Source organism: Microtus pennsylvanicus, chromosome 1, assembly GCF_037038515.1.
Source record: "Microtus pennsylvanicus isolate mMicPen1 chromosome 1, mMicPen1.hap1, whole genome shotgun sequence".
NCBI classification, from domain to species: domain Eukaryota; kingdom Metazoa; phylum Chordata; class Mammalia; order Rodentia; family Cricetidae; genus Microtus; species Microtus pennsylvanicus.
In genome coordinates, this window is record NC_134579.1 from 154,980,252 (window position 1) to 155,007,150 (window position 26,899).

The 26,899-nt window shown below is 38.9% G+C and overlaps 1 protein-coding gene across 1 annotated transcript; it reads left to right on the plus strand.

Moving 5' to 3' along the window:
* On the plus strand, positions 1-26,149 carry LOC142832618 (uncharacterized). The gene is given in 7 exon segments (XM_075943184.1): positions 1-222; positions 837-960; positions 1,726-1,815; positions 17,054-17,113; positions 17,308-17,434; positions 18,700-20,213; positions 20,215-26,149. Coding segments are annotated over 4 exon segments (2,013 nt in total). The 5' UTR covers positions 1-222; positions 837-960; positions 1,726-1,815; positions 17,054-17,077; the 3' UTR covers positions 20,551-26,149.
* Positions 26,150-26,899: the final 750 nt, after the last annotated feature.

Sequence of the window (26,899 nt, forward strand, 5' to 3'; positions counted from 1 at the left end):
GCCAGGAAGAATGGCTTCGGAGAACCAGGCTGAAGTGACCTGAAATCCTGCTAGTCCCTTTTGGACTCAGGGAACCGCGTCTTCTGGAACCGGGTGAGGAAGACCCCGGTGTGTGTTCGTGGACCTGAAAACTCCCCGGAGCCGCAGTCTCCACGCCGGGCGTCCTGGGAAAGTCAGCAGCGCAGTGGGGGAACCGCAGCCCGGGGCCTTGGAACCTCCCAGGTGAGAGGAGCTGCGGGGCTGGGACCCAGGAGGGAAGGGGTGGGGCTGTGCTCGCTGAGGCTGCTCAGGACACTGTCAGCTCCCGCAGTCCTGCCCGCGGCTCTGGCGGAGGCGGCGGCAGCTCACTTCTTCACCTGCAACCATGTGCTTTCTTATGCGCCACGCACACCCCTTAAACTTGTTCATCCATCCGTTACAGTTGTCGCTCTCGCTCCTCGCAGGCTCTCTTACCTGGTCTCTGTCTGCCTTGGCTCTATTGCTCATCGTCCTCCCTCAGCGTGTTCTTTTAGCTGCTACCCTGGCCTACCGCCAATGATACCCGGTTTTCCACTTCTTTAGCCTTATAGAGACTGCTTTCAATATTATGTTGTTTGTGTCTTGGTATGCTGTGTTCTTATGTTACACCTAAGGACCAGGCAAGCCCAACTTGCATGCTGCGGGAGTATATCAGGCCACACTATTTTATAGTTAGCAAATGCACGTTAAACAATATTATAAATCTTCTTTTAAGTATTTATAATCACTCACCTGTATCAGAAACACGTCCCTTTTGTTGAGGAAAAGCACGCTGCCTAAGTACACGTGACCAACATTTTTTTTTTTTTTAATTTCAGGATTTGTTGACATTTAGTGCTGTGAATGTGAACTTCTTGTGGGAGTGGAAATGCCTAGACCGTGCTCACGGGACTTTTAGCTGAGATCTCCTGTTAAAGAGCTGCAGCAGTTGGGATTCTGAGGGTAAGAATAGTTTTCTTGCAGTCTCCCTTGCTTCTGCTCCGGGTTCCTGGGAAAACTACTCTGGATGTGTGGGATCTGTGTGTGAATGAGTCTCACATCTCACAGAGTAAACTGAAATACAAGGAGAAAGAGACATAAGAGACATTTTCATTTATTTATTTATTCATTTATTTATTTATTTTGTTGTTGTTAGTTGGTTTTTCAAGACAGGGTTTCTCTGTAGCTTTGGAGCCTGTCCTGGAACTTGCTCTTGTAGACCACACTGGCCTTGAATTCACAGAGATCTCTCTGCCTCTGCCTCCCCAGTGCTGGGATTAAAGGCGTATGCCACCATTGCCTGGCTAGAAATCTTTTTCTTTTCTTTTCTTTTCTTTTCTTTTCTTTTCTTTTCTTTTCTTTTCTTTTCTTTTCTTTCTTTCTTCCTTCCTTCCTTTCTTTCTCTCTCTCTCTCTCTCTCTCTCTCTCTCTCTCTCTCTCTTTCTTTCTTTCTTTCTTTTTTTTTTTTTGAGACAGGATTTCTCTGTGGTTTTGGAGCCTGTCCTGGAATTAGCTCTTGTAGACCAGGCTGGTCTCGAACTCACAGAGATCCGCCTGCCTCTGCCTCCCGAGTGCTGGGATTAAAGGCGTGCGCCACCACCGCCCTGCTAGAGATCTTTTTCTTAATATTTTCTCTTTCCTTAATCCTTTGGGAGGTGTTAGCATCTTTACTTTTTGCTCCTTGAAAAGTTCCAGGTGTTTTCTAAAGAATCTCTTTCTCTTGTGCAGCCTCACATTGTTCAGTCAGTCCTGCTCACCTGGGAATCAAAACAAAGAGCCCTGGCTGGTGGAGAGAGGAGACAATAACAAAAGATCCAGGTTTGTTACAGTGATTGAGAAGGCGTAAAGAGACTGGGAAGGGCTCAAGTGACAGAAAAATAGGACATGAAATTGGTTTTGCCACATTCTGATTAATTCTAAATGATTCTAAAGAATTCCACAGAGATTAATCTCAGGATTTCCTATTGGTAGATGTTTGAAGACTGTGTATGTAAAAAATTAATACTCAGAGGCAAATATAATTTTATTTGACTTTGCATGGGAATGATGGCCCTCTTTAATTTCCATCTCTGGTTGTGTTTTTATATCACTATTAAGTGGTTTCATTAGTATAATTTTTTTTTTTTTTTGGTTTTTCGAGACAGGGTTTCTCTGTGGTTTTGGAGCCTGTCCTGTACTAGCTCTTGTAGACCAGGCTGGTCTTGAACTCACAGAGATCCACCTGTCTCTGCCTCCCGAGTGCTGGGATTCAAGGCATGCACCACCACCGCCTGGCTTGTATAATTTTTTTAAGAATTCACTTATTTATTATTTATACAGCGGTCTACCTGCATGTGTGTCTGCACACCAGAAGAGGGTACCAGATCTCATTATGAATGGTTGTGAGACACTATGCGTTTGCTAGGAATTGAAGTCAGGACCTCTGGAAGAACAACTAGTGTTCTTAACCTATAAGCCATCTCTCCAGCCCCTCATTACTATAATTTTAACATGCCATTTAGTTGGGACTATTTAAGCCTCTTGGTTGATCCTGTACACAGAGTTTTTTGAGCATCTTAGAGTTCCTTCAGGTTCTTTTAGGTTAATTTCTCTATTTTCTAAAATAATACCAGCAAAATTTTGATAAGGTTTGTTTACTATCTCTGCTGAGTGTTTAAGCTCCATTTGCATTGTCTTCCCTTTGATATTCCATTGTCTGTCTTCAACACACTGTGGTTTGCATTGCTACAAGTTTTATATATTTTGAAATTACATCTGGGTTTGATCCTTCTGTCTTTGTCTTTGCAGTTTTTTGGTTTCTCACAATTTTATAAATCTTAGGAATTCCTGACTTTCTGCATTTATAGAAAAACTGCTTGTAAGATCTTGGTATAAATTATTGAGAATATTTATAGACCATAAGCATCGTTTTATATTTCTTCCTGTTTGAATGAATGAGAGCATGCATTCAGTGAGTCGGTGTTCACATGCCTCTTTTGTATTCTCTGCTCTTTCTAATGTTGATGTCAGTATTCTAGGTTTTTGGAGAAGACACTTTTTTTTTTTTTGGTTTTTCGAGACAGGGTTTCTCTGTGGCTTTAGAGCCTGTCCTGGAACTCGCTCTTGTAGACCAGGCTGGTCTCGAACTCACAGAGATCCGCCTGCCTCTGCCTCCTGAGTGCTGGGATTAAAGGCGTGCGCCACCACCGCCCAGCTGGAACTAGCTCTTGTAGACCAGGCTGGTCTCGAACTCACAGAGATCCTCCTGCCTCTGCCTCCCAAGTGCTGGGATATTAATATTCTTGGTTTTTTACACTTATAGATTCATCTTTTCCTGTTACCTACCATAATCATGACCAACCCTCATCACAGGAAATCTATAAAGTTTCTTCATTCTTAGCACTAAGTATGATTATGTTTGAAGTAAATACTTTCATAGGAAGTATATATTTTGATTTTAGGATTATTTAGGGCTAGTATATATTTTGGTTTTAGTATTATCCTGTTTTCATGTTTGGTTTGGTGCATATTATCCATATACATTTCAAGAAATCACTGAAGAAAATTATAAACACTATTTTGTGATTTTTTTTGTATTATGTTTCTTTTCCTCTTTCTATTTCATTGATAGTTTGCAATTTATTTCATTCCTTTAAAATTTGAGTAGTATCTTCACTAGGTTTTATCTTTTTAAAAAAAGATTTATTTATTTATTTTGTATAGTGTTTTATTTGCATGTATGCCTGCAGTCCAGAAGAGGGCACCAGACTTCATTACAGATGGTTGTGAGCTACCATGTGGTTGCTGGGAATTGAACTCAAAACTTCTGGAAGAACTATCAGTACTCTTAACCTCTGAGCCATCTCTCCAGCCCTAGGTTTTACTTTTTTATTGTTTAGTTGTCCATAAAACTGCACACTGACTTTTCTGCTGTTGCAGTGAGTGCAGTGAGTTGGGTTCCCACTGAAGAACACGGTCTCTGTGTTCTTCCTTCTGCCTTTTCTCTAGTGTTTGTTATTTAACAACATGAGTGTAGACACTGACTGGGCAGAGAATTGTCAGTGTACACAAAAGGAGCATTTTCTTCATCCATAAATGTGTGGAACATGTGCTATTTACATTTAGGTTATGCTACAGCTTTTTTGCATTTTCACTTTTTTTGGTTTATTTCTTGATTAAAATATTTAGTTTGCTTTTTTTTTTTAACTTCGTGGTACTATAAAATGTTTGCTAATAAATTTCACCATTTAGTATGCTGTTTCTTTATACTTTGGGGTATACATTTTTTCAATTTCACACAGTCAAATTTCACCAATTTATTGATTTTCACCTATTTTCATTCTTTTATATGTGGATATGAACCTTTCCCTTCAACACAGGTTGATGAGGCATGTGTATGATAAATTTTTGGTATTTTCAGTTGGTCACCCAGGTTGGGTTGGATCTGGATCTGCTACTCACAGTCCTTTAGGTGTCCCCTCTTCTGTCCCTGCCATGGTGCTATTGTGCCTCTAGTTCTGCAGTATCATCTGAAATCACAGCTGGGATGACTCAAGTTTTACTCTCTTTGTCCGGGCTTGCTCTGGCTCTTAGGGTCTTTGGTATTTGTAAGTTATGTGAATTTGTATTGGTCTCCTTTCTGTGCCTGTGAAGTAAATCATGAGTAGTTGGATTGTCACAGATTTGTAAGACTGCCCTTCCCACAAGAATGCATTCTGTCCTATGTGCATGTCCATTTTTGCCTTCTTCCAGTGTTTCCTCTATTCCTTCAGTGAATTCACGTTTCTATTTCAATGATCTCTCTTGTGCTTGGTTAGTTTTTTTCTTTTTTTAACCATTATTTTGATTGTTTACTGCTCAGTTTGAATTAAATAATAGAAGCAAAAACAGATAGTATAAATCTTGTCTAATTGGTTGGTTGAGTACATAAAAAACAAAAGTTCTACCCTCCAAATAGACATTGGTGTCTCCTCTTAAGTTTTATTTCTATAAATTTTGTTCAGTTTTGATAATAAAATATTGATATTTAATGAATGCACATTTTAATTTGCTCATTCTTACCCTCTGGTCATGCCCTGTCTTATCCATGGGTAGATGTGTTTTCTTCCCTGTTGTCCTGCTCATATTTCATGTATGATTTTGGGCAAATTTAGGCTGTGAACAAGGCTGTAATGTGTTGATAATTCTAATTGTCATGTCATATGGCAAAAGAGTTTTTCATATGTCACATTCCTATCCTCCAGCTTTTAAATCTTTTATCTCCTCTTCTATAATGTTCCCTGCAATTTAGATGTGGGGATATGTAATTCCCATCATAGCCTGTGCAGTTAGCATTCAGTTTTTCTCAGTTTTTGATGAGATATAATTCTCTGAAATAACTATTGTCCATTGAAAACAGTTTCTTAGACCCTTGCCGAAACCAACACCAAGCTGTGGTGTGTTCAGAATTAGTAAAAAGGCAGTTTGAATATTTGTACACGTAGCAGAATGTCAGTAGTGAATTCTGTATTAGAGCCTTTGAGCTTCACCATCACAGGCTTTTGGCTATTCATGTATTTATTTTTTTTTTCAAGACAGGGTTTCTCCGTAGCTTTTTGGTTCCTATCCTGGAACTAGCTCTTGTAAACCAGGCTGGCCTCAAACTCACAGAGATCCGCCTGCCTCTGCCTCCTGAGTGCTGGGATTAAAGGCGTGCGCCACCACCACCCGGCCCATTCATATATTTCCTTCTGTGAACCTGCTTCAGATCAAGCCAGAAGACCTGTTACCCACAAAATAGTCATGCTACTATGACACCAATGGCATGTTTCGCCTGGCAGGTTAGAATTATAGCATACAACATCCAAATCTGATTGGCCTTTGATAGCTCTGCTCCCTTCCCAGCCTGCGTAACAGTTTTTGACACTATGAATGCTACCATGTTTGTCCTGGGAAACAATTCAGGTTCTTGGTTTAATAATGTTAAAACTGAAACACAGTATTTTTTTTTTTTTTTTTTGGTTTTTCGAGACAGGGTTTTTCTGTGGCTTTGGAGCCTGTCCTGGAACTAGCTCTGTAGACCAGGCTGGGCTCGAACTCACAGAGATCCGCCTGCCTCTGCCTCCCGAGTGCTGGGATTAAAGGCATGTGCCACCGCCTAGCATGAAACACAGTATCTTTTACTGGAACAGGAATTTTTGATTGGTTGCCGATAGCGTTGACATTTCTCAGCCTGTATGTTATACTCGTATTTTCCCATGAAAACGCATGTATTGATATGCCCATTTTTCCTTGCCATTCTGATGCTGACCATGATGAGCCCCTGTGCATCAAATTTTAAATATTGTAAATTCACCACAACTTTAACCCAGCTCTCAAAATTCTGTTGTGTTGTCACTAAATTTTCATTTACATGAACTGAGGCATATCCTGATCTTTTCACTCTTATTGTGGTTGTTGAAGTATTTAAAGGTGTTCTCGTAGAGTATTTTCGTTATCCATTTTCTTTGGTATTGTGGCTATTACAAAGTTCCTAGAGTTTAACTTTTTTAATTAATTTATTTATTATGTATACAATATTCTGTCTGTGTGTATGTCTGCAGGCCAGAAGAGGGCACCAGACCTCATTACAGATGGTTGTGAGCCACCATGTGGTTGCCAGGAATGAACTCAGGACCTTGGGAAGAGCAGGCAATGCTCTTAACCACTGAGCCATCTCTCGAGCCCCCCCTCCCGCCCCCCCAGAGTTTAACTTTATCCATACTTTTTAACTCCCCTGGTCCACCGCTTGCACCTGGAGCTTTCTAGAGCGTGTGCACAGTTACTCATTCTCTGTTACTCCTAGTTATCCACATTTTTTATTGCATTAGTTCCATTGTGTTTCATGTATGTTTTGAGGCAGATTTTTGTATCAAGGTAAACTCAGCTTTGTGTGATGATGGTTTAGCTTTCTTTTTCTTTCAGTTTTTAACAATATTCTTTTGAGGGTTAGTGTAGGAATTTGTAAAGGAATTAGAGAAAGAAGGTAACCCCTGCACCCTAGGGGCTCCCCCCCAGACCTGGAATTAGGCACAAAGTATATCCAAATACCTGTTTTTACAGAGAGAAATTTTATTGAGCAGGAAAGAAAAGTTAAAATGACCACTTTCTGTCTCTGGCAGAAAAACAGCAGCAAATGACTTCGTAGGTGGAATATTTTTGTTGTTTTGTTTTGTTTTTTGAGACAGGGTTTCTCTATGTAACGGTTCTGGCTGTCCTGGTACTCATTCTGTACACCAGGCTGGCCTCGTACTCAGAGATCTGCCTGCCTCTGCGTTCTGTGTTCTGGGATTAAAGGTGTGCGCCACCACTGCCCAGCTTCAGGGTTTTTTTGGGGGCGGGGACAGGTCATGAATATCTTTATTGTCAAACAGCACATGTAGATTTTATCTTTCCTATGTTCTCTGCATGTAGCACTGAGTGGGCAAGCAGCTTGCATGAGGCACGGGTGAGCACAAGAGCCAGGCTTGTGAATAAAGGGGTTTCGTTTTCAAGTCCACTTTGTGAACAGGTGTCGTGATTTTCATGGCCAGGACCCTGGGTATGCTGGGAGCCCAAGCATCTCTTCAGCTCGAACAAAAGAGAAAAAGCCATTCCAGGGGAAAAGGCCCCAACACTCCTTTTCACCCAGGAGCCAGAGACAGACAGAGCCTGCTGGCTTTTCATAGCAAAGCCTTTCTAGATCACGTCAGTGCCGAGCCATTATCAGAGAGTATGTTTGTGCTCGTGGGGGCAAATGGAGAGTGCAGTGGAACCACGTTCATTACCTAAGAAAGGGAAAAGTCATCATCTCTTCAAACAACTCAGACAAACGTTTCTAAACAGGACACATAGTCGATGCAAAAGCTCCAGTTAAATTGCTCAATTAAAAACGAATTTAATAACTGGCAAGTGTGTGCCAGCTGCCATCCTGCCAGCCCTGTGGACAGGAAGAATTAGGTTCCTTCCAAATACTGCTGACACCAGCTTTCATTAGAAGAGCAGCCATTTATTTCCACTAATGTGAAATTGAGTCTTTGTTTACAAGATGCCTAAGGAGCATGATAATGAATACAAGTGCCGAGGTCGGCAGCCTGCGCCTTACATGGTTGCTGGTTGAGTGGGCAGTTTTAAGGCAGCATCCAAATCAGTGGTTTTCAGTCTTTAGTGAAAATTAGAGTCACCTGATTGAAAAGGAGAAAATAACCTCTGTTGCCCATGCAACCCCCCTCCCACTCAGTGTACCAGGACTTCCTGGGTGAGGACTGGGCTCAGTGGATTTTGGAGTGCCTTTGATAGCAATGTGCACCTAAGACTGCGAATGACGCTTTCCAGGACAAGGCCTTGCAAGTGTACTAGCCAAGCGGCCCAAGTGTGGGCATCAGTGAGCATGGCACAGGGCTGGATGTCTGTGCATTGGGGTGGATGGAACCAAAGGTACCCGTAGGCTTTCTGCTCTTGGATTGGTGGCCTGACTAGATCTTACTTTTAGCATGATATTGATGTATCATGAGGAGGGCTTTGGCTTTTGTTAAATTGTCAGCTGGCTTTCTTATAACCCTGATACAGAACAGGTAGAATTCTTAAGAAGAGAAAAAGGGAAAACTCTGTGTTAGAATGGGATAAGATCCCAGCACTCGGGAGGCAGAGGCAGGCGGATCTCTGTGAGTTCGAGACCAGCCTGGTCTACAGAGCTAGTTCCAGGACAGGCTCCAAAGCCACGGAGAAACCCTGTCTCGAAAAGCCAAAAAAAAAAAAAAAAAAGAATGGGATAAGATGCTTTGGTAAAGGAGACAGCGGATGAGGGAGAAGGGGAAGGGAGCAAGGGAAAGGGAGCAGGGATATTTGTCCTAGAGGGACAGAACACTGCCTCTGAATAGAGGGGATAGAGTGGTGACACATAGGCAAATGTCAGTTCATAAAGGTGAAGGGGGAAAGCCCATGTTGGGAAGAGGTGATTAATTTGACATATTAAATAGTTGAACAAAAGGGGACTTCTGATTGATAGACTTCATTTCTTCCATAGCTGGACCTTGGGAGAAACCTCGTGAGAATGAAGTGGCCAAATAAGGGAATAAGCCTTGTTGGCTAGATCTGGGGATATAATCTAATCCATCCAGAGGCACATGTTCCAGTGGGCTAATGTCCTTTCAAAGAATTCAGTGTTGAAACAATCCAGTCCTCAGGCACTGTTTGGAAACTGACTACATCAGTTTTAGTACTTAGTTATGCCTGGCCTCGTTTTATGAAAGAGAAGTTTGAATTCTTCACTTGTCTTTAGGACATCATCCTTTTTCTTCTTTCTTCATTCCTTCTCTTCTTTCTTTCTTTCTTTCTTTCTTTCTTTCTTTCTTTCTTTCTTTCTTTCTTTCTTTCTTTTTTCTTCAAGACAGGGTTTCTCTGTCTCTAAAGAACGAACTTGAAGACATCAGAAAATGGAAAGACCTCCCACAATGTTGGATAGCTCGGATCAACATAATAAAAATGGCAGTCTTACCAATTTTTTTTTAATCTATTGAGGTTTGTTTTGTTACCGAGTATATGATCCATTTAAGAGAAGGTATCATGAAGTTCCTTGAAGAAGTTATAATCTTTTGTGCTTTGGGTGCAGTGTTCTATAGACATCTGTTAAATCCATTTGAATCATGACATCTGTCAGTTCTCTTATTTATCTGTGAAGCTTTTGCCTGGCAGATCTGTCCATTGGTGAGAGTGAGGTGTTGACTTCTGCTATTAGTGTGTGGGGTTTGATGTGTGATTTAAGCTTTAGTAGCATTTCTTTTACAGATGTAGGTGCTTTTGTATTTGTGGCATAGATAATCAGAATTGAGACTTCATCTTGGTGGATATTTCAAGCTATGAATTTTGAAATGGCCGTCTTCATCTCTTTTGATTACTTTTAGTTTGAAGTGTATTTTGTTAGATATTAGTATAGCTATACCACCTTGGTTTTTAGGTCCATTTGATTGGAAAACCTTTCCCCAACCATTTAAGGTAATGCCTGTCTTTAAAGTTGAGGTGTTTTTCTTGTATGCAGCAGAAGGATGGATTCTGTTTTCATATCCAATTTGTTGGCTTGTGTTACAGGGTTGAATTAAAGACACTAGGATGAGGTAAAGAGGCTAAAAATCTGATGGCAAAGACGTCTACTCACAATGGGAATTGTCTGTCTATGTTTCCTTATTCTTCTCTAATCAATCCATCATTTCTCTTTTTTTTTCCAAAGATTTATTTATTATGTATACAGTGTTCCGTCTGCATGTGTGTCTACAGACCAGAAGAGGGCACCAGATCTCATTACAGATGGTTGTGAGCCACCATGTGGTTGCTGGGAATTGAACGCAGGACCTCTGGGAGAATAGTCAGTGCTCTTAACCTCTGAGCCATCTCTCCAGCCCCCATCATTTCTCATATTGCCTTCTTGTTCTCCCTTTTTCTACCCATTACAAATATTCCCAGTCATTTATACCCTAAAACTAGTAATTTTTCAACCCTAGCATGTTTCAGGGTCAGAATTCTTTTGCCCCATAGACAATCAGATAAGGATTTTTACATGTGCACCCCCATACAGATCCATGAGAGTGGCTAGTACACATCCAATGAACTTCTTAATGGAAAAAGTTAGTTAAGAAAGGAATTAAACCATCAGGCAATTCTAGAAGGGAAGGTTAGTGTGCTATGCTACATTTTTAAGGGGTTAGTAAAGGGCTAAAAAGTTATTTCTAGTGTGCCACTTTTTTTCTCTCTCCCAGAATGCATAGAATCAAGTAACCAAGCAACCTACCTAAGAGGTCATGGAGAATCTGATGGCTCTTGATCAGATAGCGCATTCACCAGATGGTGTATTTTCTACCGGCTTAAGTCTGGAGTTAGACTTACTGCTCTAAGCGAAGAAGAGACCTAGGCTTAGCAGTTTCAGGCTATGCTGTTATCAGCCATTCTGATTGTGGGTCTTCTCTGGGTTGCAGTTAATTCTGCTGTTCTTGAGAGTAAAACACAAGTAGTAAACTTCCTGAACTAAAGTCATCAGTAAACCAAGATGAAGGTGAGCTTAAGGAGTTAATCTTTTAAGTGAGGTAAAACCAGAACAGCTTCTTGGGCAGGTAGTAATTCTATGCCCTTAGGTATCTGTGAATATCTTTAATGGGATGCTCTATGCCTAGACCCTAAGCACTGACCAAATGCCTACTGATAAAGATAATTGCAGGAAGCCAGATCTCTGCATTTACCTTGGAGAGAGGAACAAGGCCTGACAGTGGGAAACTGTTCTGAACTAGGGAATGAATTCCCAAATATGTAACAGAAAGGGAGTTAGCTACCGCAAAAAATCTATAGCAAGGAACAGCCACTTTATTCACAAAGCAATAATGCCAAAAGGCCTTGGTTTTTGGTTTAGCATTTATTAGATCCCTTGATTCTGATAAGTTGCTCGTGAAAAGATGACTGAGCAATTACTGTATAATGTTGCGGGTTGTGGCACCTGTGTCTTTTTTTATAGGTGAATGGAGTCCATTGATATTAATGGACATTAATGACCAGTGACTAATTCCTGATATTTTTGTTTTTTGTTGTTTTGGTGACATTATGTCTGTGTTTCCATTCTTTGAAATTTGCTAGTGTGGGATGATCTGTTGCCTGTGCTTTTGTGGGTGCAGATAACTTCCTTGGGTTGGAGTTTTCCTTTTAGTACTTTCTTTAGGGCTGTATTTGTGGATAGGTATTATTTAAATCTGGTTTTGTCTTGAAATATCTTTTTATCTTCATCTACGGTGATTAAAAGCTTTGCTAGGTATAGTAGTCTGGACTTGCATCCATGATATCTCAGTTTCTGCATAGTGCCTGTCCAGGACCTTCTCACTTCCAGAGTTTTCATTGAGAAGTCGGGTGTAATTCTGATAGGTCTGCCTTTATATGTTACGTAGGTTTTTGTAGCTTTTAATATTCTTTCTTTATTCTCTGTGCTTAGTGTTTTGATTATTATGTGGCAAGAGGACTTTTTTTTTTTTGGTCTAGTCTATTTGGTGTTCTTTAAGCTTCTTGTACTTTCATAGGCATGTTTTTCTTTAGGTTGGGAAAGTTTTCTTCTATGATTCTGTTGAATATATTTTCTGTGCCTTTGAGCTGTACTTCTCTCCCTATTATTCTTAGGTTTAAGTTTTTTCATGGTGTCCCAGATTTTCTGGATATTTTTTGTTAAGAATTTGTTGGATTTAACATTTTCTTTGACCAATGAATCTGTTTCCTCTATCACATCTTCAACACCTGAGATTCTGTCTTCCATCTTTTGTATTCTGTTGTTTAATGATTGCATCTGTGGTTCCTGATCATTTACTCAGCTTTTTCATTTCCAGAATTCCCTCAATTTGTGTTTTATTGCCTCTATTTTAGTTTTTAAATCTCGAACCCTTTTCTTCACTTGTTTGATTGTTTTTTCTTGGTTTTTACTAAGGGGCTTGTTGTTTTCTTCTAATTTTTTGTTTGTCTTTTCCTCCATTTCTTTAAGGTAATTTTTCACTTCTTCTTTTAGGGCTTTTCTTATAAAGTTATTTAAGGTTATTTTCTTCTGCTTCATCAGTGTTGGAATGTTCAGATCTTACTATTATAGAACCACTGGTTTCTGGTTGTGCTGTATTGCTATTTATGTTGTTGAGTGTATTCTTGCACTGTTTTTCTCTAATCAGAACAGTTGGCACCTGTCCTTCAAAGGTGCCAATGATCAATGGAGCCACAACCTCCAACTGCAACTCTTTCTTCAATTGGTGCAGTTGGAGGTTGTGGCTCCATTGATCATTTTTTAAGGAGCAGGCAGGGAGAGCCTCAGGTGATCACTCCTCACTGTGCAGGTAGGCATGAGGCTCAGGCGGTGCCTCCTCCAGATGCAGATGGAGTTATGTGATCACTCCTTTTGGTACAGGTAGGTCTGAAAGCCACTGCTGTCTGCTTCTGAACCTCTACAGCCACCCTGCACTCTCTCTCTGATGCTTTAGGACTGGAGCTGGGACTGTCACCCCTCTCCCTCTCCTTCCCTCCCTCTCTCTCTTTCTCTCTCTCCCTCTTTCTGATGGTTTTGGGCCTGGACAGAAGCTGTGCTCCCTCTATCTCTGATGCTTCCAGGCTGGCACTGGGGCCTCCCCTGCTTTACCTTTTACTCTGACACTTCCATGCTAGGGTCCTAAATTACTTTTGTAATTGACATTATTAATAAATAGAGAAAGCAGTAATTTTGTGTGTTAGTTTTGTTCTTTTTGATAATATGTGAAGCACTTAGTAAATCTAACATTTTCCTGTAGTGACGCTGGAAAGTTTTTGCATGATCACGTCATCTTTAAAAGAAAATTTGGTACCTTTCCTATCTGTCTTTCCTTGGTTTTCCTTATTCAAATTTTTATGACTGACTCTATGCCTCTAGATTCACTAAGACTGGAGAGTGTATGTTGTCTTATTCTCCTTTTAGTTTTTCTGTTAATGCTATTAATTTTCCCCTTTGCACTGTACTGTTGGCATCATTGTAACATACCTTCCCTTTACTGTGTTCCGCTGTGTTACATTTCTTCATAGTTCCTTTAGGAGTTTATCATATAATCTCTTGATATTTGTCCTATGACATATTTCTTAATACTTGTATTTTCATATCATGGGACTCCTATTCATGATTTGTTTTTAAATATTTTTTGTGGGTAAAATTAGAGGTAGTAATTATCTTTTTTTTTTTTTTTGGTTTTTCGAGACAGGGTTTCTCTGTAGCTTTAGAGGTTGTCCTGGAACTAGCTCTTGTAGATCAGGCTGGCCTTGAACTCACAGAGATTCACCTGCCTCTGCCTCCCGAGTGCTGGGATTAAAGGCGTGCGCCACCACCGCCCGGCGGTAGTAATTATCTTATATCTGGTAAGAAATGGTAGTTTTTTGGTTTTATATGTTGGAAATAATCTGTTACTCCCCAGTTCTCCTATTCATCTATTCCTTTTGTAAAGTGCTTTCTTTTTTTTTGAGTTGTCATGGTTAATTTTTCTCTGATTTTTCTATGTAAACTTTGCCTCTAATTATCATCTGCAGTGCAACTTGAGCGGATGGCCTTCTTCATTTTATAACCTTTATCTTCTTTCTCCATGAATTTAAAGAGCCCATGTTTCTGTGTACAGTGATAAGGTTCATAGTCTTTTTATTTCACCACTGACATCACTGAGCAATTTATAGGAAAGTAGAATTAGATGAGACTCATTTTCTTGAAACCTAATAGTAACTATTTTAGCACCCAGAGAACACATATTATGGAAGTATTATGTGGTTTGCTCTTGCCAGAAAGTTGCTTTGTCTGTGAGGAGATGAAGGTTGCAGTATTATGGTTTCTCTTTTTGCAATATTATGTCACACAGTGATGATGACTGTGTTGACACCGGAAATGTACTTGTCTCAGGACACCTATTCAAAACTCAGTGACTAGCTCTCTTTAGAAAATTCTTATTTTTTCTTTATCTTTTGTTTCCTTATTAACAAGGGGCATAAGCTACTGCTGTGCCTACTTTTGTATGGCATTATGTGGAATATAATAGTGGTTGTGCACAACTTTAATCCCAGCACTCGGGAGGCAGAGGCAGTAGGATCTCTGTGAGTTCGAGTCCAGCCTGGTCTACAAGAGCTAGTTCTGGGACAGGCCCCAAAGCTACAGAGAAACCCTGTCTAGAAAAACCAAAAAAACAAAAAAAAAAAAAAGAATTTTCCAGAGAATACTGACTTAGTGCTGCACATAAGCCATCAGTTTTCAAGCATAAACGAATGTCTCACAGCCGTTCAGTCCCAAAGAAACACGTAGAAACCTACATTAATTATAAACTGTTTGGCCTATTAGCTCAGGCCTTCTTATTAACTAATTCTTACCTCTTACATTAACCCATAATTCTTGTCTGTGTTAGCCACATGGCTTGTTACCTTTTATCACTGAGGCATTCTCATCTTGCTTCCTCTGTGTGGGGGTGATGACTGCAGACTGAGCCTTTTCTCTTCCCAGAATTCTCTTGTTCTGGTCACCCAGCCTATGCTTCCTTCCTGGCTACTGGCTGATCAGCATTTTATTAAACTAGTAAAACTGACAAATCTTTACAGGGTACAAGACCATTGTCCCACAGCACTTTACTCTCTTCTTTTCTTTTGGAGAAAGAAGGCCCTCTCTGGACTTTTTTTTTTTTCTCTCTCCCGAAAGGTTTGTATTACACAGAGTGAAATTCTGAAGAGTTATATCAATGTTTCTATTTCTTGGTTTAAAATAATATTTTATTTACATATATGAGGGTTGATCTGCATATTGTTATATATACTCCATGGTGTAGTATGCCCCTTCATCCCTAAGGTCAGCACCAAACCCTTGGCACTGAAGTCAGATACTGTAGCTAATTGCCATTTGTTTAGAGAGAACTAAATTAGGTTTCTCTACAGGAATAGCAAGTGCCCTTTATCTCTGAGCCATGTCTTCAGGCTCCAGGTTTATATTTCTGGTGAACACTTGTGATAGTATATAACCCTGTGTATTCCAGTTTTTGAAAAATGAAGGTTTAATCATAAATACTTATCAAAGCTTAAATCATGTTAGATGAAAGAGCTCAAATACTGAAGTGAAGAATAAAGTTGAGATTAAGAGGCTTAAAATTTCATCTGAGTCAATCACATGAGCAATAATATATTCAAAATTAATGAAGAGTTAGAATATTTCTCATTCTATTTAAAATATTTGTTTTGGTAATAGAAAATATTTGTACTACATCTGATGCACTGTCATATAGGCCATGTATTTACATGTATATTTCTAATTATTCTGTACTGAAATACTGTGTGGAATTCATGAGATTGTTATTTATCTATATTGTTTGTATCAAGAATTTGAAAATCGGGGGCTGGCGAGATGGCCCAGAGGTTAACAGCACTGACTGCTCTTCCAGAGGTCCTGAGTTCAATTCCCAGCAACCACATGGTGGCTTGCAGTCATCTATAATGAGATCTGGTGCCCTCTTCTGGCATGTGAGCATACACGGAAGGAATGTTGTATACATAATAAATAAATCTTTAAAAAAAAAAAGAATTTGAAAATGTAAATAACATTAATGTTGTATAATTCTGCTTCTTTATTTACTTCATGGTTGTAAATATTTCTCAAAACATATCTTCACAAAAAAAAACATATCTTCACAAACTTGGGTTCTGTGTGTTTGGAACGTTGAGTATGTGCTATGATTTTAAACTCCTTACTCTCAAGAAAAAAAGATGACTTAATCATCCATAAATTTTGCATTCCAGCCGGGCGGTGGTGGCATATGCCTTTAATCCCAACACTTGGGAGGCAGAGGCAGGTAGATGTCTGTGAGTTCGAGGCCAGCCTGGTCTACAAAAGCTAGTTCCAGGACAGGCTCCAAAGCTACAGAGAAACCCTGTCTCAAAAAACCAAAAAAAAAAAAAAAAATTTTTTTTTTTTTTTTGGCATTCCATCTTCCTATTTGTTCTAGAAAGGGACAAATCATTATACCATTATTCCAAGGCCTTAGGATCCCCACTGAACCTTTTAGATTAGAGTCAGGTAAACCCAGTTTCAAACAGGATTGATCTATTGTCCATATTCAAGTAAGGTCAGCAGTTGTATAATGTCAAAGCATACCTTTAATCATTACAGCTTTAACATCTGAGATGTGGCTCTGGGATTCTGTTTCTTATCAACACATACTTCATAAAGGTACTTTCCTGTATCTAGACCTTAAATGTCTATGTTATATTCCCTAAAAATTTGGTGATTGCAAGACTATTATGTCACCCTGTGTTTACAAAGATTGAAAATACAATAAAGACTGAACATTTTAGAAAATATCTTTTATTAAACTTAAATTATAATTTTTATTTTATATAGCTATATCCCTGAGTGTTTGTGTGTGTGCACGTGTACTGTGTATGACCCCTGCCTATAAGGTTCATCTGAGAGCATTGGATCTCCTGGATCTGAGATTAAATTCTGTTTTGTAGTACCATAAGTGAAAGCTTCAAACTGGACACAAATTTTCCAAATTTATTGATTGTGGCACATCTTTTTTTTTCTGCTACTCAGGTCTTAGAATACATCAGAAAATTCATGGAGGAGAGAGTCCTAATGGATGTTTGCAATGTAGTAAGTCAAGTCCTTCTATATATTGTCTCTGAAAGAATAGCAACACAGCACTTCTAGAAAAATTTTGACCTTTAAAATTTGCCATGCCTCATCTATATCACAGACATGTCTTTGTCTCTAATTATTTAGGTTTCTTTTACTCAAGATATCATTTGTGGAGCAGTGCATGGTAAATAGATAATTCTCCATTGCAGGGTCTGTTATCATTCAGAGATGTGGCTGTGAACCTCTCTCAGGAAGAATGGGAATGTCTAGACTGTGCTCAGAAGGCATTGTACATGGATGTGATGTTAGAGAATTACAACAATCTACTCTTTGTGGGTAAGAATTCTCTTATTGTAGAATTTCTGATTCATCCTTTTCATTTACCTAATTTGTATATTTGTAACTCTTTGAACCTAGATAACCCAAGAAATGAGGAAAATTCTGGTTACTAACATAACTTTTTAATATTGCTTTATTTACATTATTCTGTGTTTTCTAGAAGAGTAACCAATCCTATATTCTCTTTGGTCTTTTTAGCCCTCTATGTAATATAGAAAGAAAATTTCAAAAGTTCAAAGAATATTGACTGTTCATAGCAAGGTAATATATTGCAGAACTCATAATAATTAGAATGTTTTTATTTTGCTACTGCATTAAACTCTTCCTATTTCTGATTATAAATAATGCAAAAGGTTTTAGAAAAAACTGCTGTTTGTGCGAATTTTTGTTCATTTTTGAGATGTGGTTGCCATGTTTAGTTTGGTGCGGTATTACTTTTAATATTTGCACTTTGGAGGCTGAAGTTGGAGGACCTGGTGAGTTCCTTGCTAACCTGGAATTAGCTGACGTAAGTTGTACTGTGTGACTCTGTCTCAAAAACATAAGAAGAAATAGTGAGGCATTCTTCATATGATCCTTCACAGAGCTTATTTCTCAAATTCTTTACTGGTCAAACACCTGTTTGTCTTACAAACTACAAGGTACCGTGTTTAGATAAGAATGAGAAGGCTATGCATGGGACTGATGTAGATCCTCTACATATGTATGACAGTTGTTTAGTTTGATGTGCTTTTGGGACTCTTATCAGTTGGATCAGGGCATTTATCTAATGCTTTGGCTTACTATTGGGAAGCTATTTCTCAAAATGGGCTGTGTTGTCCAGCCTTAATACAAAGGGAGGAGCTAAGTCCTACCCAAACTTAATATGTCAGTGCTTTGTTGATACCCATGGAAGGCCTGCCTCTTTGAGAACAGAAACAGAGAATGCCTTGATGGGGGGATAGACGGCAGGCAGGGAAAAGTATCAGAAAGAGAGGAGGGAGTTGACACTACAGTCAGGATGCCAAATAAATGAAAAATATTGAAAGAAGAATAAAAGGAATGAGTTGGCCATTATTGGCCCTTGTGATTTGATATAAATCAGATTGGGGATTCTTATGAGCATCCATTTAATGATTATGAAGTAGAAAAGTCCTCTGTTAAAAGCTCTGTCCCTGAAAGTTACTAGTTTATATGTCGTAGAAAACCTAAGAAAACATCAGTTGGTGAATCTGTTACTCATGCATTAATTGCTATTATTCACAATTGTACTAATTTTTCAGAGAACCATCACATATGTGGTAAATGTGAGAAGGTCTTGCATCAAGGCACAAAGCATTTTATTCATGATCATGAAAATATCCAAGAGATGTCGTATAATTGTAATGAGCTTTGCAAAGTGATTCATGAGCTCTGTCAGTGTATACCTCATAACACAAGTAATACTGCAGAAAATTACAAGTACAGATTTAGTAACCACAGAAATGCCTCTGGTGAAACCTTAAACCTCAACAGACACAAAAATGGAAATGCTGGAGAAGAACCTTGCAAATATAAAGACTCTGTAAACTGTTTTCATCTGTGTTCCATCATTAGCCAAAATCAAAGAACTCACACAGGAAAGAAAAAGCACAAAAATACCAAGTATGATAAATATTTTGATTCTAAACATAAACTTAAGCTAAAACAAACCAATAGTGGAAGGAAATCACACCAATGCTGGAAATGTGGAAAATTATTCAAGACTCACTCATCTCTCATTAGGCATCAGAGAGCACATACTGGAGAAAAAACTTATAAATGTACAAGATGCAGTAAATCCTTCCTGCATTTTTCACAACTCAAAGTACATTACAAAATCCACTGTAGAGAAAAACTCCACAAATGTTCAGAATGTGGTAAGTGCTTTTGTCACACATCAGACTTTGAAAGACATTACAAGATCCACATTAAAGAGAAACCTTACAAATGTGATGAATGTGACAAATCCTTTCTGAGTGCCTCCTATCTTAGAATACATCAGAGAATCCATACAGGAGAGACTTACAGATGTAGTGAGTGTGACAAATGCTTTACCACAAAAGACCGTCTTAGAAGTCATCAGAGAATCCACACGGGAGAGAAACCTTACAAATGTGGTGAATGTGACAAATCCTTTTCCCAGAAAGTTCATCTTATGTCTCACCAGAGAACTCATACAGGAGAGAAACCTTACAAATGTAGTGAATGTGACAAATGCTTTACCACAAAAGACCACCTTAGAATTCATAGGAGAATCCACACGGGAGAGAAACCTTACAATTGTAGTGAGTGTGACAAAAGCTTTACAAGTGCCTCAAATCTTAGATCGCATTCAAAAAGACACACAGGTGTAAAACCTTACCAGTGTAATGAATGTGACAAAAGCTTTAAAAGTGGCTCAAATCTTAGAGTTCATCAGAGAATACATACAGGAGAGAAACCTTACAAATGTAGTGAGTGTGACAAATCCTTTACAGAGAAAGGGGCATTTAGAAACCATCAGAGAATACACACAGGAGAGAAACCGTACAAATGTAATGAATGTGACAGATCCTTTACTGAGAAAGGGACGTTTAAAAATCATCAGAGAACACACACAGGAGAGAAGCCGTACAAATGTAATGAATGTGACAAATCCTTTGCCAAAAAAGTGGCATTTAGCGTTCATCAGAGAATACATACGGGAGAGAAACCTTATAAATGTAGCAGATGTGAAAAATCTTTTGCTGGGAGAGGCAATCTTAGAACTCATCAGAGAATCCACACCGGAGAGAAACCTTACAAATGTAGTGAATGTGACAAATATTTTAACACAAAAGACAGTCTTAGAAGTCATCAGAGAACACACACAGGAGAGAAGCCTTACAAGTGTAGTGAATGTGACAAGTCCTTTACCTGGGACTCATCTCTTAGGATTCATCAGAGAACACACACAGGAGAGAAACCTTACAACTGCGGTGAATGTGACAAGTCCTTTACCACCAAAGCCAGCCTTAGAACTCATCAGAGACTACATACATTACAGAAACTTTAGAATCGTGGCAAGTGTGAGAAATCCTTTTTGGTTGGTACAACTCTTAGAATATGTTCTGGAATATTTGGTCACACCGTGAAACACAAGTGTTAATACCAACCTTGGATCGGGGCCAGAACCCAGAACTAATTGGCAAGAATTAGCTATAGAGAGTCTGAAGCGGTGTGGGAGACTGATAGACGCACAGGAAAGAGTAGGGAGTGACTTGGGGCTTACAATCTTCTGAATAGAGATGGTTGAAGAGACATTCTCTTTTTGGGTCTTTGGCCAAAAAGGAAGTTCATTGGTTGCTTCTTGGGCTTTCTGAATTAGCAGGTTTTCACCCTAACATCTGACTACCAAGACTTTATTGGTAAATAGAAAAATAGAGATATAATTAAAAACTATGCATGGTAGCTATGGCAGAGCCAATGACAGTAGAGCCAAAAATCCCACCAAGCCACAGCCTGATCAACAGTGTTTAATGCTGGTCCACAACACTACACTCAGATACAACTGTTAAACTTAAGGGAAAATATTAACACATCAAAGAATATATACTAAAGAGAAACCTTATGAATGTAATAAATGAGAAATCCTTTACTATTTGCTCACTCATTAGAAAACAGAGAATTCATTCATGAGAGGAACCTTACAAGTTTAATTATCTTAGTTTGGGTTTTATGGCTCTGAAGAGACACCATAACCATGAAAATTCTTTTATTTTTATTTTTTATTTGATTTATTTTTTTAGAGAAAACAAACTATCTTTTCGTTTTACATACCAATCCCAGTTTCCTCTCCTTCCTCTCCTCCCATTCCTCTACTTATCTCCCAACCCAATGTATTCCTCAGAGAGGGTAAGGCTCGTTGTTATGGGGGAAGTTTCAAGACTTTTCCTACTATATCTAGGCTGAGCAAAGTATCTATCCAAAGAGAATAGGTTCCCTAAAAGCCAATACAAGCAGTAGGGATAAATCTTGGCAGTGGCACCAGATCCCGCAATCTGCCCCAGCCATACAACTGTTATTCATATTCAGAAGAACTAGTTTGGACCTATACTGGTTCCTTTCTTGTTCAGTTGGAGTTGGTGAGCTCCCATTAGCTCAGTTAACCTATTTCAGTGGGTGTCCCCATCATGGTCTTGACCTCTTTGCTCATATTCTCACTCCTCCCACTGAAGAGTGGGACTTTAGGAGCTCAGCCCAATGCTCTACTGCGGGTCTCTGCTTCTGTTTCCATCAATTGCTAAATGAAGCTTCTATGGGTAACATTTAAGATATTCATCAATCTGATGACAGGGCAAGGCCAGTTTGGGTACCCTCATCTCTGATGTTTAGAGTCTTAGCTGGGGTCATCCTTGTGGATTCCTGGGAATTTCTCTAGTGATGGTTTTCTTGCTAGTCCCATAATGGGTCCCTCAATCAAAATATCTCTTTCCATGCTCTCATCTCTGTCCCTCCTCCATCTTGACTATCCCATTCCCTCAAGTTCTTCTCCCCTCCACCCTGCCTTCTCCCCCACCCCTATGCTCCCAATTTTGTCAGTTATCTATTTTCCTTTTCCATACAGGTAGATCTATGTATGATTTTTTTTTTTTTTTAGGGTTCACCTTGTTACAGCTTCTCTAGGATGATTAATTGTAGACTCACTATTCTTTGCTTTACAGCTAGTATCCACTCATGAGTGAGTACATACCATGTTCACCTTTCTGGGTCTGAGTTACCTCACTCAGGACTTTTTTTTCCCCATCCATTTGCATGCAAATTTTAAGATGTCAGTATTTTTTACCACTGAGTAATACTCTAATGTGTAAATGTGCCACATTTACTTTTTCCATTCTTTGGTTAAGGGGCATCTACATTGTTTCCAGGTTCTGGTTATTACAAATAATGCTGCTATGAACATAGTTGAAAAGATGTCCTTTAGTATGATTGAGCATCTTTGGGTATTTCTGGGTCCTGAGGTAGGTTGATTTGCAATTTTCTATGAAACTGCCATATTGATTTCCAGAGTGGTTGTACAAGTTTTCATTCCCACCAGCAATAGAGGAATGTTCCCTTTCCTCCACATTCTCTCCAGCATAAGCTATCATTGGTATTTTTGATCTTAGCCATTCTGACTGGTGTAAGATGGTATCTGAGAATCATTTTGATTTGCATATCCCTGATGGCTAAGAATGCTGAACATTTCCTTAAGTGTCCTTTGGCCATTTGAGATTTTTTTCTGTTGAGACTTCTCTGTTTAGGTCTGTACCCCATTTTTAATTGGGCTGTTTGGAATTTTGATCTCTAATTTCTTGAGTTCTTTATATATTTTGGGGATCAGACCTTTGTCTGATGTGGGGTTGATGAAGATCTTTTCCCATTCAGTATGCTGCCTTTTTGTATTATTGACTGTGTTCATTGTTTTACAGAAGCTTCTCAGTTTCCAGAGGTCCCATTTACTCTCAGTGTCTGTGCTGCTGGTGTTATAATTAGGAAGTGGTCTCCTATGCCCATGGATTGAAGGCTACTTCCCACTTTTATGTCTGTCAGGTTTAGTGTGGTCAGTTTTATATTGAGGTCTCTAATTCATTTGGACTTGAGTTTTGTGCATTGGTATATTGAATCTATTTTCATTTTCTACATGTTGATATCCAATTATGCCAGCCCCATTTGTTGAAGATGCTTTCTTTTTTTCCATTGTATAAGTTTAGCTTCTTTGTCAAAAATTAGGTGTTCATAGGTGTGTGGATTCATATCCTGGTCTTCAGTTTGATTCCATTGGTTATCCTGTCTGTTTTCATGCCGATACCTGTAGTAGGAGGCTGCTTGTTCATTTCCAGCTGCCCAGACTCGAAATAATCACACAGAAACTGTATTAATTAAATCACTGCTTAGCCTATTAGCTCTAGCTTCTTCAAAAAAAATTATTTATTTATTTATTATGTATGCAATATTCTGTCTGTGTATATGCCTGCAGGCCAGAAGAGGGTACCAGACCTCATTGTGAGCCACCATGTGGTTGCTGGGGATGAACTCAGGACCTTTGGAAGAGGAGGCAGTGCTCTTAACCTCTGAGCCATCTATCTCTCCAGCCCCTAGCTCTAGCTTCTTATTGACTAGCTCTTATATGTTAATTTAACTCATTTCTTTTAATTTCTGTATCACCATGTGGCAGTGATTTACTGACAAGGTTCTGTTCAGTGTCTGTCTCATGGCTTGTCTTGACTCCACCTTCTTTTTTCCAGCATTCAGTTTAGTTTTCCCTGCCTAGCCCCACTCTGCTGTATCACTGGCCAAGGCAGATTCTTTATTCATTAACCAATAAAAGCAACACATATACAGAAGGACTTTCCACACTATTTCCCCTTTTTGTTTAAATAAAAAGGAAGGTTTTAACTTTAACATAGTAAAATTACATATAGCAAAACAGGTATCAAGCAAGAATTACAGATACTATATTTATATCTACTTTATCTTTTATCATAATTAAGGAAAACTATAACTATTCTTCAATTCCATCAAAGACTCTAGAAGGATACAATATTACCTAAGATAAAAAAGTACATTGTAAGCAACTTCCAAAACTTGAATTGACAGAGACATCTTGCTGCCTGGACAATCACCCAAAGTTCTTCTGTATCATTGGAGAACCCATCTTCAGCCTACAGGCCCATAATATTCAGTAGACTTCCACAAAGCAGGAAATTTGAAGATTTATTCTGTCTTGCAATGGCAAAGTCCATCAGTTGCTTTTCTTTCTGTCCTACAGAATGTCAGACACTGTCATGAAGCAGGAACCCTGAAGGACTGTCTCACCTTCTTTAGGCAACTTCAACAGTCATTTTTCTGTGGGTTCTGCAGTTCATACAGCACAACAGCAAGCAGTCCAGGCAGAGCAGTTTCTTGCTCAAATAGCCAACCAATACCATAAAGAGGCTCTTCTGTGCCCATTATCCTCTTGAAGTAGATTGATGCTGCAAGGAACAAATGTGTCTCATTGTTGTGAAAAGTCCTGACTTCTTAAACCATTCTAAATCTCATATTCTGAAGGTCTCTGAAACATTTGAAGAATACCTATCTACCGGAAATATATCTCTTTATGTCTAGAAAATCTAACTTGACTAGAAGCTTATTACAGATTATTATCTGTTAACCTACACTTCTTAATTATACATTACATTTTAAATGAGCTGGACAAACACTATATCTTAAATCAAGATCAGAAATACGTATACACAGTAAAACAAAATTAACCTTAAATTTCTATCAATAAACTAATATCCATACCGATGCAAAGTATTCATTTCTATATTATATTCCCCTTTAAATGAAAAAAATATTTATAAACAATATTTGGGAATTTGGGTGTAGTTCTCTCCAAACTGCTTACTGCTTTTTTGCTGAGTGAAGTATTTTTGGGGGTGTTCACAATGACCTTTTGGGGGCTCTTTATCCATCAAACTACATTAGTCTGGAAGAAATACATCAGTTCTCAGCTTCTGTGGAAATATAGGTTGGTTTAGCTTAGCAGCACATAAAATCAAATGTCTCTCTGTACTTAGCTCCTTCACAGTCAAAAAATTCAAATAAAGGGCTGGAGAGATGGCTCAGAGGTTAAGAGCACTGGCTGCTCTTCCAGAGGTCCTGAGTTCAATTCCCAGCAACCACATGGTGGCTCACTACTATCTGTACTGAGATCGGGCGCGGGCATACATCAAAGCAGAATATTGTATACATAATAAATAAATCTTTTAAAAAATTCAAAAAAAAACCCACAATAATATATACAATCCAGATTCTTGTATTTTCCATCTTTTTTATTTGTTTATATATTGGTTTTTTGAGACAGGGCTTTTCTGTGTTGCTTTGGAGCCAGTCCTGGAACTGGCTCTTGTAGACCTGGCTGGCCTCGAACTCACAGAGATCCACCTGCTTCTGCCTCCCAAGTGCTGGGATTAAAGGCATGTGCCACCACTGCCCAGCTTTTCCATCTTTATGTGGCTTGTTTTTCTTTATTCCTTTTAATCTATGACTGTCTATGCTCTGTCTCTTAAGAATTTGATTTCGTTTTTAAAAAATGATTTACTTCTCTTTATAATTCTGTATTCTTTTTCTTCTCTTTCCCAAGCCTATGTACATTTATCCAGCACTATGACACATTTAGAGGTCTTTTTTTTATCTGTATCCGACTTTATTGTGCATCTGTAATCATTTTCTGACCAGAAGCATGCCTTCTTAATGCTAAGTGGGTGTGGCTAGTGCCAACATGGCCCTGCCTGCTTGCTCTACCCAGTTCAGCATGGCAGGGCTGTTCACTGCCTTTGAGAGCCATGTACATTGCTTCATTTTAAGGCACACAGCTGGTCTATGTTGCCATTAAGCAAGTTGTAGCACTGTATGCACCATTTAAATGCTCTGCAGCCAGATGTCCCAAAAGAGTCAGAGTTGATACTGGTCTGATCAGCCCAGGAAGCCGCTGTTTCAAAAATCACACTTTTTTCTCTCTTTCTTTCTTTCTTTTTTTTTCTTTCTTTCTTTCTTTCTTTTTTGCTATCGCTGAATTAAGAAGACCTCTCTTTTTTTTTTAAATATTTATTATTTATTATGTATACAATATTCTTTCTCTGTGTATGCTTGCAGGCCAGAAGAGGGCACCAGACCTCATTACAGATGGTTGTGAGCCACCATGTGGTTGCTGGGAATTGAACTCAGGACCTTTGGAAGAGCAGGCAATGCTCTTAACCGCTGAGCCATCTCTCCAGCCCCAAGAAGACCTCTCTTAAAGGATCTGTGGCACACTGCCAGGAAACAGAGCAAGAAGCTGTGTTAAACTCTTTTGTTGTTGTTGTTGTTGTTTATTGGCAAAATTCCATTTCAAGCCCTCTCAGGTTTTATGTAGATTTAGCTAGCACACGTTGGAGCACCAATTTGTAGTAGAAAACTTTTCATTATTGTAGCTCTATATTAAAACTTGATGTCAGGGATGGTGATGCCTCCAGAAGTTCCTTTATTGTCCAAGACTGTTTTGGCTATCCTGGGTTTTTCATTTTTTCATATGGAGTTGATTATTGTTTTTTCAAGGTCTGTGAAGAACTGTGTTGATATTTTGATGGGGATTGCATTGAATCTATAGATTGCTTTTGGTAGGATTGCCATTTTTATTATGTTGATTTCAAGAGCATGGGAGATCTTTCCATTTTCTTGTATCTTCTTCAATTTTTTTCAAAGACTTAATGAATGTTCCTATCAAACAAGACTTTCACTTCTTTGGTTAGTGTTACCCCAAAATATTTTATGTTATTTGTGGCTATTCTAAAGGGTGATGTTTCTCTGATTTCTTTCTCTGCTTCTTTATCATTTGTTTATAGGAGGGCTACTGATTTTTTTTTTCTGGATTTGATCTTGTGTCCTGCCACATTACTGAAGGTATTTATCAGCTGTATGAATTCCCTAGTAGAGTTC